This window comes from Haliotis rufescens, unplaced genomic scaffold (assembly GCF_023055435.1).
Source record: "Haliotis rufescens isolate VD_foot unplaced genomic scaffold, xgHalRufe1.0.p SCAF_22, whole genome shotgun sequence".
NCBI classification, from domain to species: Eukaryota; Metazoa; Mollusca; class Gastropoda; order Lepetellida; family Haliotidae; genus Haliotis; species Haliotis rufescens.
In genome coordinates, this window is record NW_025963913.1 from 1,595,250 (window position 1) to 1,614,323 (window position 19,074).

Below are 19,074 nucleotides of genomic sequence, written 5' to 3' on the forward strand. Positions count from 1 at the left end.
GTGTCATGGTCTTGTTAGCGCCGAAGTTGTACTGATACATGACTTAAACACTCACCTGGTACAGTTATCACATTCCGCAGTGTCAGTCATGGTCTTGTTAGCGCTGAAGTTGTACTGATACATGACTTCAACACTCACCTGGTACAGTTATCACATTCCGCAGTGTCAGTCATGGTCTTGTTAGCGCCGAAGTTGTACTGATACATGACTTCAACACTCACCTGGTACAGTTGTCACACTCCACAGTGTCAGTCATGGTCTTGTTAGCGCCGAAGTTGTACTGATACATGACTTAAACACTCACCTGGTACAGTTATCACATTCCGCAGTGTCAGTCATGGTCTTGTTAGCGCTGAAGTTGTACTGATACATGACTTCAACACTCACCTGGTACAGTTATCACATTCCGCAGTGTCAGTCATGGTCTTGTTAGCGCTGAAGTTGTACTGATACATGACTTCAACACTCACCTGGTACAGTTATCACATTCCGCAGTGTCAGTCATGGTCTTGTTAGCGCCAAAGTTTTACTAATATATGACTTCAACACTCACCTGGTACAGTTATCACATTCCGCAGTGTCAGTCATGGTCTTGTTGGTGCCGAAGTAGGACTGATACATGACTTCAACACTCACCTGGTACAGTTATCACATTCCGCAGTGTCAGTCATGGTCTTGTTAGCGCCGAAGTAGTACTGATACATGACTTCAACACTCACCTGGTACAGTTACCACATTCCGCAGTGTCAGTCATGGTCTTGTTGGTGCCGAAGTAGTACTGATACATGACCTCAACACATGTCTCGGCACTTCCTGTCAAGCTCTCGTCATTTGCTACAAGAAAACAGTCAAATTGGTAAGTTCCATAAACTGTTTGGCCTTCTTGGAAGTCCCACAATAGCAGTAGAGGGACTCGTTTTAAATAATTTAAGGTTGAAGGGTGGCAGATTGCATTTTTATGGGAACATATACCATTTGATATCGATACATATTGATTTTGACAAATGTAATGCATCTAATTTTGGCATCAATATTTCATCACCCCTACTCACCATATGTTTCTTGAGGCGAGAACCATGAGCTAAACACAAAAGAAATAAATATATTTATTATTCATTTCACAACATCTAATATGTGACATTCATGACTATAACATAATGATCCACCAATCAAAGGGGTTTATTTAAGGGCAGACAGCAAAGAAACTTCTTAAAGATAACCAAATGACTATCCTATGACATCCAATCAAATTCAATATTCACAACAAAATGGACCTGTTGTGCAACTTTACTATGAATTAATACAACAGGAAACTCAAAATGCATTTATGATAAGAATACTTACTTCCAGAAGTTGAAATTCAAATATGCCCTGGAAGAAAAACAAATACTGATGAAGTTCTTACAAACATACATTAGTGATAGTCATGGGTATATATTGTTATGTTATTATGCAAAACTTGGCACAATGTGAGCAAGTGTCAGATATGTAAAACTACAGTTACCTATAAATAATCAAATCTGGGTCAAGCAAACAGAGGGTGATAGCATGAGCAATAAACCATGACACTGGAACGTGTTTTAAATAAAATAATATAAAATAAATCCCTCCATCCTCACATCAAAAAAAAATTTGGTTGAAAATCTAAATAAGTTATCATTTAACAGTCATCTAATTGATTCTTGTAGGGACATTCTCTTCTCAACATACCAGAAAAATTTACTTGTCCACCAGTTCAGTGTGAGAGCATCGTATAGCAAGTTGATGGAGGGCTGCAATGAAATGGCAAGAGATAAGTTCAGTATTTCAGAGTAAGGCTGAAAAATTTTCATTCTTGTTTTTTGGACAAACCTGACATTAGTTTTAAAATGGCTAAAGAGTGACAGAGAAAATGCTGTTTTATCAATTTACTGAAAAGGTTTCGCTTTGAGAGATGAATCAGGACTTTTTTCACATAACAGATTATGGCCTACAGTGTCATTGAAATCAGAACTTGGTTCTTGCTTCTGCAAAACAGAGGACATCCCATAACGGTCACGTCAGAACGACCTTTCATCCGACCAAATTATTAAGTGCATATCTTACCAGATTGGGAAAGTGATAGCTGGAATGTGTATTCTAATCATGCAACTTCGAAGGTTAACATGAGGTATTCTGAACGACCATCTTGGTCTGCCATACTGATTCTGTCAAAATCATTGTCTATCTCTTGCTTCTCTCTCTCTTTGAGTTCAGGTGAGCTAAATATGACTGCAAGAACTTCAAAATATTTCTGTTAGGAGTGACAGATGACACTTTTTACCCAGTGAAAACCTGGAGTCATAACTGCCAGCACAAGTTAATGTAATGAGATAACATTACTGATATTGTGAATCAGTGTGTTTGTTGTTTAACGCCACACTCAGCATTATTACAGCTTTTTCATGGCGACCTGTAAATAAACAAGTCTGGACCGGACAGTCAAGAGATTTATATGGTCAGCAACAATCCATGGCGTCAGGATTTCCTAATCTGACCACCCGATCCATTAAGTCACTCAACGAACAACACAGCTTGCTGGAAACCAATTCAAACCCGGAATCCCTACAAGGGACATCATTGATACTGTAAATGTTACGTGGAATTAGTTGAAGAAACACTTGTCAATCAATCCTAGGTTGTGATAGCAATGCAAAGCAATACAGATTGGAATACAGACAAGTCATGGGAACAGAATGTACTCACAATTCTAAACGAAGAGAAGCCAGCACTAGTTTCTTTTTCATCCGATGTGCAATCATGTGTGACTTGGTAGTCATAATGCTTAATCCTGTAAACATAGATGTGATGAATTATTGATAACAGTAATTATTTTTAGTGTTTGAAGCCATCCAAGGACTGTTCACATGAAAATAAAAAAAAGAGAATAGTACAGAAGCTCACCTAACATTAAATGTGTCAGTTTGACTACAAATAATGTTAACAGGTGAGGTGAAATTGTGTTTAATGTCGCGTCCAAGATTTTTGCACTTATATAGCGACGTGCACGCACGTGTGTGTGTGGCTGCTTGTACTAGTTCGGATTGATGCAGATTTATAGTGCTAGCTCACTGAGATACCATGCCACAGTTTAACCTGAATACCCCACTCAGACACAATATACTGACTCCGAGCCGACCAGTCCTTGTTTAAGCCCCTTAATGCCTAGCGCCAGGCAGGGTAACAACAAGTACCATCTTTTAACGTCTTTTGGTATGACACGGCTGGGGATCGAACCCCGGACCTTTCGCTCTCTGGGCGAACACTCTACCACTAGACCACGGAGGCGGTCTAATGTTAATAAGTCATCCAAGCACCTAAAAGGCTGATTGTCCTTACCTGTTATAAATTGAGGCATTAAAAAGCTTGGTCATCACAGGAGGGTCCACTTTACCCAGAAACTGACCAATCTGAAGAGAGAAAAAACACATCAATAATAGTCTATTTGTCATGGGCTTATATCCAAGCACGATAACAAATGCATTATAGAGTATCACTGACTCTAACAAACAATTACAGGTGAAGCTATTCATCAATTCAGGACAAAAAGGTGTGACTGATCTTTTACCTCGGCCACAGGCAAGAGAGATGACAATCCAAAAATCTTACAGCACCCCTTCAACTAATTACATGTCTTTCATCTATTTCATTCTTGAAATACGTATACATTTACATAAACATATGTAAATAAATCATAAAGGTTTTTTTGAAAATATCCTAAAAAGTGAAAAGATTTCATTTTGTTTACAATAGTTGTACTGTTTTACATGCAGACATCAACGCCCTATGGAGAGCTGGTGATACTGTCACCTTGATGTGTAGTAGCATACCTCTTTAATTCTGCAATATAATCTGTAAATCGCACTTACAGTCGTCCATTGGGCCAGACAGTTCTACTTTTGAGAATAAATGCAGAACAAAATCTGGTCACATGATATGCAAATTAGTGATGTCACAAACGGGAGACACTTTACCTGCATGTTATGATCCTCTTGATTGGATGCAATGAGAAAACCCCCTTCATCCACCAGGTAACAATTTAAAAAGTTTACATCCTCACAGTCATAATAGTTGTCCCCTTTTGTAAAATCGTGAAGGCTCTTAATAACTCTGCTGTACATAAACTGTGCTCCCATAACTGAAACAAACAAACACACCACTCTGAACATTTGAAGAATGTGTACATTTGTGAAGATTTTCTTGTTTTGTTTTTGGTATGTGGGGTGGGGTGAACTTTGAATATTTTGGGGGGTTGTGAACTGAAATCTTTGATATAGACTGTTAATCACCAGGGCCCACTTGCAAAAAGAGACCTTAGTGATATCACTATTTTAAGTCTATGATAAAGTATGGGAGTCATGCTCATCTTAACACCTAGATCACTTCGTGCCAGTTGGCGCAGTAGATTAAAAAACATTGAGTTATTGTTGCTTGGAAATTTCATCACAATGTTATTGACATTGTAAAACACAAACATTAACAGTAAGTAACTCGAAAAGTGTTTGCATGTTCTTGTGGCAACACAAACAGACCACTCAGAATAAAAAGGTTTTCTGTTAGATGTGACCTTGACCTTATATCCAAAGGTCACTCACACATTTTCTGATCTCGACCTCCCAAAAGGTAGACATTAACCAACAGCAACAGTTGAAGTCACTCAGGGATGCTGGGACAAAAACTAAATTCTTGTTGTTCTGATAAATATCAACAAGGGATCAAAACAAGGTGCGCTTGGATGGCAAATTGGACAAAATCTTCTTTTTGTTGTTCAAAATTGGAATTGGAAAGTTCAGAGGTATTTTAACTTTGAATTTAAACATTGCATTCAAAGCAATAAACTTAAAGCAAGCATTGAAACCTTTTCCTCTGTATTGGTCCTGTTATCAGTGAAATACTAGTTGCCTCTACTTAGCTGACACATTAGGTTGAAGGATAACAGCATGAACTGGGAATACTTTAATTTGGATTTGGAGAGTTTTTCTGACATTTGTTGCAGACTTTGACTCTGAGCAGGTCTAGATAAATCACTGATTGAACAAAGATAAAGAATGAATTCAATATACATTTCACCAAGTGGAATGCAACATTTTACAGATTTGAGTCTGGAAAAAAAAGTCTTCATTTGCAGTTACAAGTCCAGAAGATGTCCGAGTTTATAGCCACATTTGACAAAAAAATTCAACCAAACCGACTGCAGCACACAACATAAGTTTTACAATGCAGGGTCAAGTCCTACCTCCAGGCTTGTAAGCTGTTTTTCCATTGGAATTATTCTTGACAGCAAAAGCTTTTCCAACTGTCACATCAGGGGGGATGGTATCATTTCCATCCTGAACCGCTGTACAAGCAAAAGTACATTAAAACATTACACAGATGGATTCCAACATCTTTTAAAATCATAATATTCACATTTTATGCAATGTTAGGTATGAATGCAATAAACAAACCAAGTATGGGTTCCTTCCAATGTTCAATTTCAGGTAAAATTCACTTTGCACTGGCAACATTACAAATATTAGTTCTGAGAATTATCACTGGACAAGATTTTCCCCAAGAATGCTAATAATAATAATAATAATAATAATAATACAATTAAATTGAGGTGCATATTATTCAGTGGAAAATAATAATCAAGGCAATTTCTTTGCCACATTTGTTGAAATTCTTGTGACACAAGCAATTGGTGTCGGAGGTTGACCTCTTTAATATTATAAGATGGCTTCTAAACCTTTCCATTGTTATAAGCTTGGCCAGACAATCTTATTTTCAATTCAATTAGCTCTCATCAAAGTAACAAACAGTAACAATTACTGGTCAAGAGTTACAAACAAATTTAAAATAACATAACAGTTTTAGGATTCAGACAATCTCATTAAAATCAGATCTTACCGCTCGCTACCACCACACCAATGATCTGAGAACATTTTATTACAGGTCACCTTAGAATCATGTTAGAACAAGCATGAAATACTCATATCCCCCGCCAATATGACATGTCCGGTTGTGTGCAGTGCATCAGCTCCTGTGAACTATGTTCACTGGACCTTTTAGTAATGGCTTAATTGCAGCACTAAAAAAGTTATTACTGGTGTTGTTTTGCCATCTGCAGTTTATGATAGAATACGTAACTGTATTTGTAATGAGTAAGGATGAGACATATGGACGAACAACTTCTTTATTACAATTAGGAGCGACATTTCGGTGTAGGTTCTTACACCGGTATCAAGCAAGTGAAGTACAGAATATGGTTGACAAGAATATATACAGGATAGGATGCAATGCAGTTTTTATACAGTTGTGTAGGTTTAAGATGCATTTACAGTTGTATTTGTAATGAGATGTGTTATAACTTAAACAATAATCATAGAATTAAGGGAGTTCTTGCTTTAATTAGAGATCATTGAGAGCAGGGGTCACCATGAGGTGTACTGAGAAGTACAGCACCAATCATCTGATGATCTGAGTAGTAGACTAGAGTCTGGAATGCTACAGCACTGGCATGATCAGTAAACAACAAGTCCAGTGTAGCTCCTAGACAGTGAATTGAAGAGTGAATGAGTTGAGTCATTTTCCGCACATGAAAGAAATCTTTAAGTTTGTGTTTTTCACTCAGATCACATTTGAAATCCCCAGTAACTAGGACATGTTCACATTCATGCTGTTTGGAGAGTTCCTGAAGTTTCTGCATGAAATGAGAAAGTGAATGCGACAACCGTCTCCATGACACTTTTGGAGGAACATACACACAAGCAATGCAGAACTTGCCAACAAGAAAGGAAATGTATTCAATACTGCGAGATGACATTACATCACATAGCTGGACACTGTTCTTGAAACTTGTTGAAACATACACAGCAATAACATGTGTAGTGTCTCCTGGATAGACTTTATATCCTGGCAGGTCTCTTTTACTGTAATCACTGATGTGTGTTTCTGTGAAACAAAAAACATCAAGCACACCAACAAACTTGTCCTTCTTCACATCTTTGAAATGAGCACTGAGGGATCGAACATTCAAGTGAGCCACCTTGAGTCCATCACCATGACTGTTCTCTACAGGGTGTGTCCAGGTGAACAGTCTTTCATTCCGCAATCTAGTCATCTCATCCAATGCTTTTTTGTTTACTACAATTTTGTATTTATCAAAACCTACAAGCTTTAGGCCTTTCCTTGATTTGACTCTACTGAGCATCGTTACACTTGACCAGGCTGGGCTTTAAATTTACTTCCTTGTGCAATTGTCATGTTCCCAATCATCTACTCATAGGTGCTACCTTGTGACTTGTGGATTGTAAGGGCGCATGCTAAAGTTCCTTGATACTGTTTTCTTTCAACCATGACAGATTTAGCATTGTATCACACAGAGAACAAGGCTGTTACAGCAGTTATTGGTACTGCATGTTTCAAATTGACAGGACTTCGCTTTCTTGCGTCACGGCACTGAGAGGAAATAGGCTAGTTCGCGTGTTCCCGTTCATGTTACTGGTACCCACTGTGAGGAAGTAGGCTGGTTCAGGTGCCACTGTTCATGTTACCACCATGCACTGTGATGAAGTAGGCTGGTTCGGGTGCCACTTGTAAATTGTGTTTTCACATGTATTCACCATATACCTTGTCAAAGCCCCTTTGTCAAGTGGTATACATCTCAATTAGGTTATTATGGTAACGGTTCTCAGGCAACACTGTGTAGATGTTTTTGTAGAATATGTTAACGGTTTCTGAGTTATGCTCTTGCTAAGAAAACATTCGTAAAAACTCCCAAACTATTAAAAGGCATGGTTTTCAAGATCTGCTCCGGAAACGAGGACTACCTCCATTTTCAACCTAAGTCAAAGTCGTTGCCATGGAAACTCGAAAAAAAATTAAGAATTATATCCCAAACTATCAATAGGCACCAGTTCACCACTAGACCTATCTATGTGCCAAGTTTGGTGAAGAAATATTGTATGGTTTTCAAGATCTGCTCCGGAAATGAGGATTACCACCATTTTCTGTCTAAGTCAAAGTCGTTGTCTCGGAAACTCGAAAAATGACTTTTTTAAAAATCCCAAACTATCAAAAGGCACCAGTTCACCACTAGACCTATCTATGTGCCAAGTTTGGTGAAGAAATATTGTATGGTTTTTAAGATCTGCCCTGGAAATGAGGATTACCACCATTTTCAGTCTAAGTCAAAGTCGCTGCCATGGAAACTCGAAAAATATTTGTTTTAAAAATCCCAAACTATCAAAAGGCACCAGTTCACTACTAGACCTATCTATTTGCCAAGTTTGGTAAAGAAATATTGTACGGTTTTCAAGTTCTGCTCCGGAAACGAGGACTACCGCCATTTTCAGTATAAGTCAAAGCCTGGAAACTCGAAAATAATTTTTTTTAAAATCCCAAACTATCAAAAGGCACCAGTTCACCACTAGACCTATCTATGTGCCAAGTTTGGTGAAGAATTATTTTACGGTTTTCAAGATCTGCTCCGAAAACGAGGATTACCACCATTTTTAGTCTGTCAAAGTCGTTGCCATGGAAACTCGAAAAATAATGTTTTCAAAAATCCCAAACTATCAAAAGGCACCAGTTCACCACAAGGCCTATTTATGTGCTAAGTTTGGTTAAGATATCTCTCACGGTTTTTGTGTTCTGCTCCGGAAACGAAACGGACAGACGGACGGCACCCATTCCTATATCCCCCTTCCACTTCGTGGTGGAGGATAATAACCTTTGACCATCCAATGAAATGACAAACAGGAAGTCGACATCGATCAAAAAGCACCTTTCTTGACCATTATGGCACTATTTTTCAAAATGGCAACCTCCATTCCAGACTATCCCTTAAAAATATTTTGACTATGAGCTCGATTCAAAATTTGAAAACTGAACACAAGAATATTCTGGAATGACTAAAAGATGGCCAAATAGTATGGGAGTATTTGCCAAGGGCTTAGAAAATCTCCATTTTAAATGTTTATACCACTGAAACAAGAAAACACATTCAGAGATTCACTTCTCCGATCTTGTAAGCGATGCTCTGATTTCAGGGATGAAAGGTTGCTTGGACATGACCTGCAAATGGGGTGTTGTCAGATCTTTGTGTAGTGATAGCGAGAACTAAGATCTCATTTAATGAGATTAGCATTCAGCAATCCTGAAAGAATGGCTTCAAAAGCTATTTGTTAACTATTATAAATTTGCAATGAATGCATTCAAATTTCTTTCCACTGAGATGAGGACTTGATAAACAACAAAATCTTTCAAGGTACTTACATTTTGAGAATGGTTCAATAAAGAAAACATTTTTATCTGATGACAGAATTCGTTTGTAGTAGTGCGATGTCTTTGGGTCCCGCTGGTTCATGAAGGAAGAACTCGCACTGGGAAAGAAAGATGTCACATGACATTCATTATCTGTTAATAAACACTTACATGGTCAAGACTAAAATGAGTCAACAAGATGTAAGGGACCGGTCATTCATTACAGGGCAAGGATGTGGAGAGGGGTCAGAGGTTTCTTATGCACTAACATACATATGAGATAGCACCTCTCACACCAAATTGTGGTGCCTTAGATCACTGGGCCCCTTTGACTGACTTGTTGACATTCAGGGTGACAACAATAGGTCCTAAGGGACCAACCAATTGATTTGGGGGGGGAAGGGGGGCACTGAGACTTTGTATTAAGAATAATTGTTTTTTAGCCACCAGATATTTATTTTAAACTATGAGCCTGAATTTTTTTCAAGCGTACATTTTGCAACAATGTATTTTTGGGGGGCAGGAAATTTCTTTTTCTTTCAACAGTATGAAGCATAATCATTATTTTTTCAAGAATGTACAGGGTCAGTTGAATTTTTTTTTATAAAATCCAAGGCCCTACACTATCAACCTAGACGACTTAATGGACAGGATCGTGTGGATTGTTGCTCATGAGTTCATTCATATTATTGTCTGGTCCAGAAAATTACAGGTCACCTTTAAATAGTTGGAATACTGCTGTGATAAGCATTGAACAACAAACTAGACAGTTATGGAGATTCAGTATATCAAGCCACTTACTTCTTTGGGAAGACCCTTGTTAATCCTCCATTTGAGCTCAAGAAAGTGAAAATATGGCCCTCAGTGTCACTGCAAAAGATGTCTGTAGTTACAATCTGCAGTAGTTGGTGACAGTCATGCAGTGGGTACTGAAGCTCACCTTGCTTCAACGACTAATTTCATTACACCTAGATGACCTCCAGAATATTCTGAATTGAAACTCAATGTTTATGAATATACTGAATCGGAACTCATTGAATATGGATTGTAAACATGTTATAAGAAAAATAAAGTTAAACAAAACATTATAAGGATGATTCTGAGGATAATCAGTTTGAAATGATAGAAAACACTCATGACAATTATGATACAATCCCTTTGACAATCATCACGATAAACTAGCCCATTACGAGATAAAACAAAGTTGATATTGTCACATCTCAAACTAAGGCAGTTGTGGAATTTCTGCTTCTTGTGACCGACAAAACACATTTTGTCAGAATACAGGTAACCTTTTCCCTGGCTTCACCTTGATCTATGTTTACATGAAAATATAAAAATATTATCTGATAAGAATTTGTTTTTAAAATGTCAATGGATTCACTCTATATATGAATTTTAAGGGGGTTTGTAAATGTCAAGAAGTTCTGTTTTGAAAAACACTCAAACATAACTAGGCAACAAAATCTGCAGAAATATCACAACTGGCCTACAAACACATATACCCGGTACTTGCAGAAAAATGCTCCTGTGCATCACGCAAAGATCAATTTTTTAGAGTCACTTGTTAGTTTACAAGTTAGTATTGGATACAACATTTGCAGTTTCACTAGAGTGACAATAGCACCTCATTGACAACACAAGATGTGGGCTTGTGGGATGTCATTTTAGATCTGTACCAAAGCCTGATGCAATTGGACCAACGTCTACGATTGGTTGGGAAGTCAGCGTAAACAAGGTTTCATTCCTGCCCACACAGGTTCAATGTGCAGAGTGTGACCGCAGTGTAACATGAAGGCATGCGATGTCCTGCTGTAACGTGACGTGACGTCCAAGGGTCTGAACAGACGTCATGGTACAGGACACCTGTTAACATGCCTTCGATGACAACTAAAGGCGTCCTATCATGCCTCCCCATACCATTACACTCCCACCACTGAATGCAGAACGATGACCATCAGTCATGTCAGCAAAATGCTCCATCAAACATTTATAAACACGCCGAAAGCCATTATTGCTGCCATTACCTGGACCCATCTGAGAAGAGGACTATCATCCAATCCTGTAACCTGAACCTCAAGATGTTGTCTTGACCATGCCAGCCAGTTTGATGATGTAGCAGCAAATTGGACATACAGCTGGATGTTGAGGTCAGATGTTATGCTGTCGTAATCAATTCCTCACAGTCCTTGCACTAATCGGACATAAGCCAGTGATGCATCGGGCTGTCAGACTCATTTCTTTGGTGAAGCAGGCAGATATGATCACCTTGCATGACATGACATTACTCATGGATGTCCAGCATGTTTGTTTTTGATTTGTTTGTTGTTTAACGCCGCACTCAGCAATATTCCAGCTATATGACGGCGGTCTGTAAATAATCAAGTAGGGACCAGACAATCCAGTGGTTCACATCATGAGCATTGATCCACATAATTGGGATACAATGACATGCATCAACCAAGTCAGCGAGCCTGACCAACCGATCCCTTAAGTTACCTCTTACGACCAGCATAGTCGCTCTTTACGGCAAGCATGGGTTGCTGAAGACCTATTCTACCCTGGATCATCACGGGCCAGATGTCCAGCATGAGGTCGGATGTAATCTGTCTGTTGGTACTGTATGGTTTTACTATGATCACCAAATTGCCCAGCAATAACATTTTTTTGCAATTCAATTTCAAGCATTCCCTTTGCATGCAACCACTCATTTTCAGAGCCATCAATGACGTTGCAAGAAATTACCAGAATGCACATGTAATTTCTGGGTCATCATCAGTAATCATGAGAAAGTGTTTGTACATGCGATTATCATGTACATATTCTTAAATTTCCATGCCAATTTTCCTTTATTGTGATTTTTTATGGTGCACAGGAATTGTTTTCTGCTAGTATACATCCTCAGTCCAAACAGTAACAAACTAAAATTAGTTTTCAGGGAAACAGGAGGGATATCAACACTATACAACTCTGCCATTCTCTTGACAAAACCCAATTAAAAAACTAACATCAAATATGACAAAGGTCAAGAGACAGTTTAGCTAGGTCAGAGGTTAGAGGGTCAAGGCCAGCCATGTGAAAGGAGAATACAGAGGTCATCCAAAGCATGAGATATGAAGCCAATGCCAAGGTCAAGCCAATACCACTCAATATCCCATGTACCTTTCTGTAATACACAAATGTACCCTAGTTTGGCAATATGTATGAGACCACATACGTGTATTCCAAAGTCTACTGTTGATCTTTAATTCCCTAGCAGAAAAATTCAGAGCATTATTATCAAATCTGATCATGGATTTAATACAGAGCAAACAAGTTTGAGGTCCTGCCATGAATTAATCTTCCTTGATTTGGCAAAGGAACCTTTTTGGTGCATTGCTATTCATCCTGATTTAGCACTGTTGAAATTGCCGCTCTAAGGTACATTTCGGTCCTCCGATTTTGTTTAGGGTACATTTGTGTATACAGAAAGGTACCTGGGCCCCGTTCCACAAAAGGATCTCAGCGCCAAGTTGATCGTAACTCCAATACTTTAACACAGACGCACAGCAATCGCAGTTCTGATTGTGGAACGGGGCCAAGGGGTACATTTGTGTATACAGAAAGGTACCTGGGGTACATTTCTGTAGAACCTGTGCCAACAATGACCCCAACAAAGGATGGTGACGTAATTATGTCACTCTGTTAAAGTTAGTGGTACTTCAACTGTGTGAGATTGAAGTGGAAAACAAGATGCTGTTCATCACATGACCATCACCACTCAAGCCAGCAGCAACCAGATGCAAGAAGAAAACATGTCAGTAATATACACCTGTAGGGTCCACTGGTCGCGTTTGCACTGAAAATATCACAATAATACAGCATTGTGAACTATCCCTGAAAGTCAGACAGTCTAAACATACCGAGACATAGTCACAAGGGTTGGGGCAAGCCCAAATGTACTATCTGGGTACCCGACCTCCAATACCTGCCCCTACATGGGTGCGCGCCCCATGTCTCAAGATTTGGGTACAAAATGTCCAATTGGGAATTGTTCTACTGGAGCCCTGGCAAAAAGTATTTAGATACAGGGATCAGAGAAACTGGTCATGCATACACTGAAGTTGACTGAAGCTTTATCTATGTTCAAACATATAAAAGTCAGAAGGAATGCGTGCACAGTCGGAAAGAAATGCCAACATTAGTGACTTGTAGTGTAACCATTATCCTCTCTATCGCCAGTGCTCACATTTTCAACCTATGCAAAGCCCTGGATCCATTCCCGTGGTTCTCGTAATGTCAAATTATGGACCCTTGATTTCCGCCTGCAATTTATTTGACTTCTCTGCTAGGTCTAACGTACCAATCAGAATGCAAGTTATATACAAGCCTCAATGTTGGGTTGGGCAGACCCGTTGACTATGATCAAGTTTGCGAGAAATTCAAACATTGAAAAACTGACTGACAGGCAAAAGAAAGCACTCAAAAAAAATTCTTGACGGAAAGGGTGTCTTCATGTCCATTAAAACTGGCTATGGCTTTGGTTTCTAGGTGATACGAGTTACCTCCCTAAGCCTTTCCCTTTCCCATGTGTCAGTTGATTGGTTGGTAAAAATGATGATGAAAATCAAGGACGGGTAATTTGAGATCACAAGAACCACAGGAATCGATCCAGGAGTAAGTGTAGGTTTACTGAAATGCTAGCTCTGGAGATATAGAAGATGGGTAGCATGGATTTATTGTGAATTTTGGTCATTAACTCTTTCAACACCAGTCAACCAGAAGTGTTTACTGCTGGGACACCAAGTTCCCAGAGACTCTTGTGTGATCGAGGAAGCCAACATTTATCAAAGAAAATATCTGCTTGTAAAATATATTTGCTACTACATGTTATACACCATTTGAAAGGTCTGATCCTATGGTTTATAAATATGAAAGTTATGTTTTTCACATTATTTAAAATAATGCATTTACAACTTAATTAAGTTCGTTGTAAATAAAAAAAGTAAGCTGACATGTGGTTAACATCCAGATTAAGGACCAAGGAAGCAAAAACTTGACGATTTTCGTCAAATATAAGATTTCATAAAATCCACTTTCGAGACTTCGTACGGTATGAATAACACGTTCGTTGAAGAATGGCATGTGACACATAGCTGGAAAGCTTATTCCTTCATCTACACGCTCGTAACATTGCCTGGTTTTATTTCCGTAGTTATAACAAGATATTACATTGGATTAAAATTGGTTTCTAATGACGCTTTCTTGCCGAAATCTGCTACAAGGTTCGTGATTGGTCAAATTTGAGCACGTGACCTAAGGCAGCCAATCAAATTACAGCTGTGATACCAAGTTCATGTTTGATAATTTTCAGAAGTTGATGAAAGATTTTTGTTAAATCGTGTTCTGAACGTTTTAAGCAGGAAATCACTTCGTAAATGTATCGTGCTTGGTTACGAGCTGTGACAAAGATTTTTCATGCATATATTTTTGCAATAAACATCGTGTCCGAGCCGAGAATTCAAGGTGACGAAAGCCGAGATGTCATTTGACTTACATTACACGCGATCGCACGAAAATATGGAAATAATAACTTAGATGTAAGTTTGATTACTTTTAGATATATTTTTGTTGATTTAATTTATTACTTTGTATAATATATTTAAAGATTTGTTCAAAACGTCTTTATTTTGCTCTTTGACATGTTCAACGTGGACCCGTTGTCGAAAATTGTGTCTGAGAATTTTATTTTCAATAACATCGCGGGAAATAGTGAATCATTTTTTAATTTATCGATAAAAAATGATTAATTGAAATGGAATACTGAATATTTCAGATATTGTGAAATGTGATAGATTTAATAAATGAATGATATTACAGGTATAGGTCCATAAAAATATATACTATTTTGTCGTGACTACAGCTTGGCCGGTATACCGGCCTACAGTGTCTGGGGACTCAATGCTTCTTGGCCGGTATACCAGCCTACGGTGTTGAAAGAGTTAAACAAAACATCACATGACTAACCACGGGTCCAGGTAGTTTTGTGGCTTCCTGGGTCCTGCTCAGTACCTACACAAACCGAGTACCTGAGTTACTCGTGTCACATTCATGGTCATGCTTGCTCATCAAGGGAGATAACACTGTGGAGCCTTAAAATGCATTATCTCCCCTGTTTTGAACTTCAGAAGTGAGAAGAGGTCTCTGCTTCATAGCAAACTGTCAGCTCCCAATTGGCTTTGCTAGTTTTGTTAGGTATTAACGCCGCGCTCAGCAATATTCCAGCTATATGATGGCACCTGACAATCTGAGAGCCGATCTACACAATTGCATCAACCAAGTCAGTGACCACCTGATCCTGTTAGTCACCTCTTATGACAAGCATAGTCGCTTATCATGGCAAGCATAGGTTGCTGAAGACCTATTCTAACCCGGATTTTACAAGCAGGTAGGACTGTATCATGACCGCTTGTTGGACCATATTATAACATTCCGCTTGTACTGACCATGATGTTCTGGGTCATAATATGGTCAAACCTCTTCGAATCTTCTCCAACTTAAACCTAAGAACTTAAAAGTGGACATACAAAGCAAAACCCTGAACATAAATAATCTGGATGGTTAAATTAGCATAGCGCAGATTGATAGGCTTTCCACATCACGCTTGCAAACATTATGGTGTAATGTTCAAGAATAGATTTCAGACGGCGGGACAATGTCCATCCCTATACCTCGTCCAACTTGGAAGCTGAGGATAATCCAGGGAGTTCCAGACACAACATAAGAGATGAAGATGTGAATAAAAAACAAACAAGTAAGGAACAAAATACATGAAATAATTTGACCAGCCAGGTTTGGTTCTGCGTCTACATGTGTGTATATACATAAACACATGACACCACTGGACATTATAATTGCTAAGAGTTCATCAATACTTACACATAGTTGTTTTGTACAATGATGAAGTATGTTTCCACAGACTTCGCAATCACCGCATCCCAGTATAGGTGATTTAACAGTTCTTCATCCCCTGTAAAAAGTGAAGGATGTGTCAGTGGCAAAAAAACATATGGTGTTGACAGCAGAAGGTTCATGTGGTGCGAACAACCCCTCTCTAAACATCACTGACTGAATTGAACACATCCCATCCCCTACTGAAGAATTTGAATCAACAAACTTTAAAAAATCCTCAATCCACCTATGAATTGAAACAAAACTCGGAGTCACTCAATCTCTAGCTCGACTCAATCTCTAGCTTTACGTTACCTATCAGAGAGTCAATCAATAGCTCTGTTTTACATATAACTGAGTCACTCTTTGGCTCTATATTACATATAACCGAGTCACTCAGTCTATAGCTCTATATTACATATAACCAAGTCACTCTATAGCTCTATATTACATATAACTCAGTCACTCGAGAGCTCTCTGTTACATTTAACTGGGTTACTCTATATCTGTAGCTGTATGTTACATGCTACACTCCCTAAAATTCCACGATTCAAGTTATTCAGATGTTACATAGCTCTAACCACATTCAACAAGACAAAGATAAAGTTACTCACACTTCGTACCAACTTTCAGCATTTCAAGAATGTCTTCAGTCGTCCCAGAATGATTGCTTTTGCTCATATCAGTGTAATAGTCCCTGAAAAGGAAGGACCAGATTGGAAACACAGCTTCAGCACAGTTCCTGAAAACATATTCTATTTTGTCCTCACTCTGAAGAGAGAGTTAGGTTTTACACTACTTATAACAATATTCTTGCAAAATCATCTTTGGCTCACCAAGAATTGGGGAACCGAACCCTGGATTTTGGTGTGACAAGCATACACTTAAACCAGTAGGCTACCTAATCACATCACCCAATCTGATCAAAATGATTCTGGATATGCACCACTATACAATCGAGTGGACTGGGGTATAAAAGTTCAAAACTTATCGCACTAATTATAAAGTGCCAATGGCGTTGGTAAATCATAATGGCATGATGAAAGTAAGTTCCTGGAGCCATAAAGGCACACTCAATCAGTGCTTAAAAACAGTACTTGATACTCATTATATGAAGCCTTTAATAAATAATACTTTGGCACAAGGTACCTGGACGAACGCCCAGTTAACTGTGACAATTTGAAAACTCCTAATGAACAAAATTTCTGTTTTCCATTGAAAAGCATCTTCTTGTGTTCATCAGAGACCTGGAATTTCACATTTTGTCAAATTATCGATCAAATTAATCAAAGACAATCATGTCATCTCATGAAGATTTATCCCTTGCATACATATTCTGGAAAAGCAAATCTTTTTCATGACATTATCCACAAAACCCACATGGGGACACAGTTTATGACAAACCTACCACATCCCACCCTGACCCAGTACTACAGAGCTGGTTGTAGAGGGGAATGTATTGCACAGGCTGGTCTGAAAGTGTCTTGGTACCACTGTTATGGCTTATGCTTTCTGTCACTGATTTGCCTTTCGTAGACTTGGCTCTGTAACTAGGCTGATTGTGTCATAGAACTTTGATGATCATTGCTCATGCTTTCAGTCACTGGTTTGCCTGATCCAGACTCGATTATTTTTGTCAGTGGACAAAGTCTGAAAACTGCTCAGTGGCATTTAGCAACCCTTACTCACTGATCTACAAACAGCCAAAGTGACTTATTTCCTTACCATGGTGCTATAAGCATGGCCCAATTTTCAGATTTGAACACTGAATGATCTGTAATGAAAGGTTGAGACTAAATGAAATCAAGAACAAAGACTAAAGTACATGTGAGATGTGGTTGAAATCTGTCACACATATATAAACATTCCAATGAGTTCAATGGCAGAAAGGTCACATCAATATTTTCGGCCATTGTGCCATAATTGACACTGGCTCACACTCGACTGCATATCAAATATTTCAATCCAGTTTGTATAGAATTACCTCTAGAGGTTCAGCTAAGCCGAACAATTTGATTGGCTAGGCAGCATCCAATCCCAACATGATTTAGTTTGTCAGCTTGAAGTATGGAGGACAATAGCAAGATGGTCAGGCTCATAAACCCTGCCAACTGTAAATAATCAGTGTGGCAGGTATTTGGCCATCCTATCTGTGAAAAAGATAGTGTATGCACCACAGAAAAGAGCGCATCAGATCATGAACAAAGTATCGTGATGCGTATTGGATCGCACAGCTGGTGTTTTGCCCCAGCCCAATTTTATAGGCTCTTGACTGAATAAAACTTCACCTAACTTTAGAACAAAACTAATAAAAGAATTACATTCATCCATAATAAAACACTTTTAAAGTACATTTCTTCACGGTATTAAATATCGCTGACAAACTATTGATCAATATGATGTCATCCACTCACCAAACTGGGCAATATTAGCAGCAAAGTCTGGGTAATAAGTTTGATATGACGGCAGGCTCACACCAAGACTGAAACAGATCACATCCAGATAACAAACACACAAATAATGTGGGTTCATACATTTTAAAAAGTTTAATTCTAATGTTTAATGCAATATATTTAGGACAGATCAATCTAATTTTAAATTCTAAGGTTTTCTTGTTGAAGATTTCCATATGGGGGAGCAAAATGAAAATGAAAATATAACAAGTGGCATCAGGAGATGACAAATCCTCTGGGCCCCTACGAATCCAAACGAACAAATTTAATCATCTGATTGTTACAGCAAGTCCTTCAAGAGTAATCTGTCTTACTCGATGAGAGTATTTCTATCTACTCTGTTTGTCCGTACACAAGAGTAGCTATTGAGCTATCACAACAATACTATGGAAGTGGGATTCAGAACTTTGTATTTGTTTGTCAGGTC

At 38.5% G+C, this 19,074-nt stretch overlaps 1 protein-coding gene across 4 annotated transcripts in view; it reads right to left on the reverse strand.

Annotated features, from left to right (window-relative positions):
• LOC124116612 (voltage-dependent calcium channel subunit alpha-2/delta-2-like) overlaps nucleotides 1–19,074 on the reverse strand; it is an 80,733-nt gene that overhangs the window by 10,165 nt on the left and 51,494 nt on the right. For all 4 annotated transcript variants that reach the window (XM_048401419.1, XM_048401420.1, XM_048401418.1 and 1 more), the window contains 15 exons: nucleotides 18,609–18,676; nucleotides 17,920–17,968; nucleotides 16,809–16,891; nucleotides 16,183–16,273; nucleotides 13,076–13,102; nucleotides 10,066–10,134; nucleotides 9,277–9,383; nucleotides 5,255–5,356; nucleotides 3,993–4,156; nucleotides 3,358–3,428; nucleotides 2,725–2,809; nucleotides 1,711–1,772; nucleotides 1,345–1,371; nucleotides 1,053–1,081; nucleotides 720–834 (listed from right to left, as the gene is read on the reverse strand). In XM_048401419.1, coding sequence (XP_048257376.1) covers nucleotides 720–834; nucleotides 1,053–1,081; nucleotides 1,345–1,371; nucleotides 1,711–1,772; nucleotides 2,725–2,809; nucleotides 3,358–3,428; nucleotides 3,993–4,156; nucleotides 5,255–5,356; nucleotides 9,277–9,383; nucleotides 10,066–10,134; nucleotides 13,076–13,102; nucleotides 16,183–16,273; nucleotides 16,809–16,891; nucleotides 17,920–17,968; nucleotides 18,609–18,676 — 1,149 coding nt within the window. The remainder of the gene's footprint in view (nucleotides 1–719; nucleotides 835–1,052; nucleotides 1,082–1,344; nucleotides 1,372–1,710; nucleotides 1,773–2,724; nucleotides 2,810–3,357; nucleotides 3,429–3,992; nucleotides 4,157–5,254; nucleotides 5,357–9,276; nucleotides 9,384–10,065; nucleotides 10,135–13,075; nucleotides 13,103–16,182; nucleotides 16,274–16,808; nucleotides 16,892–17,919; nucleotides 17,969–18,608; nucleotides 18,677–19,074) is intronic.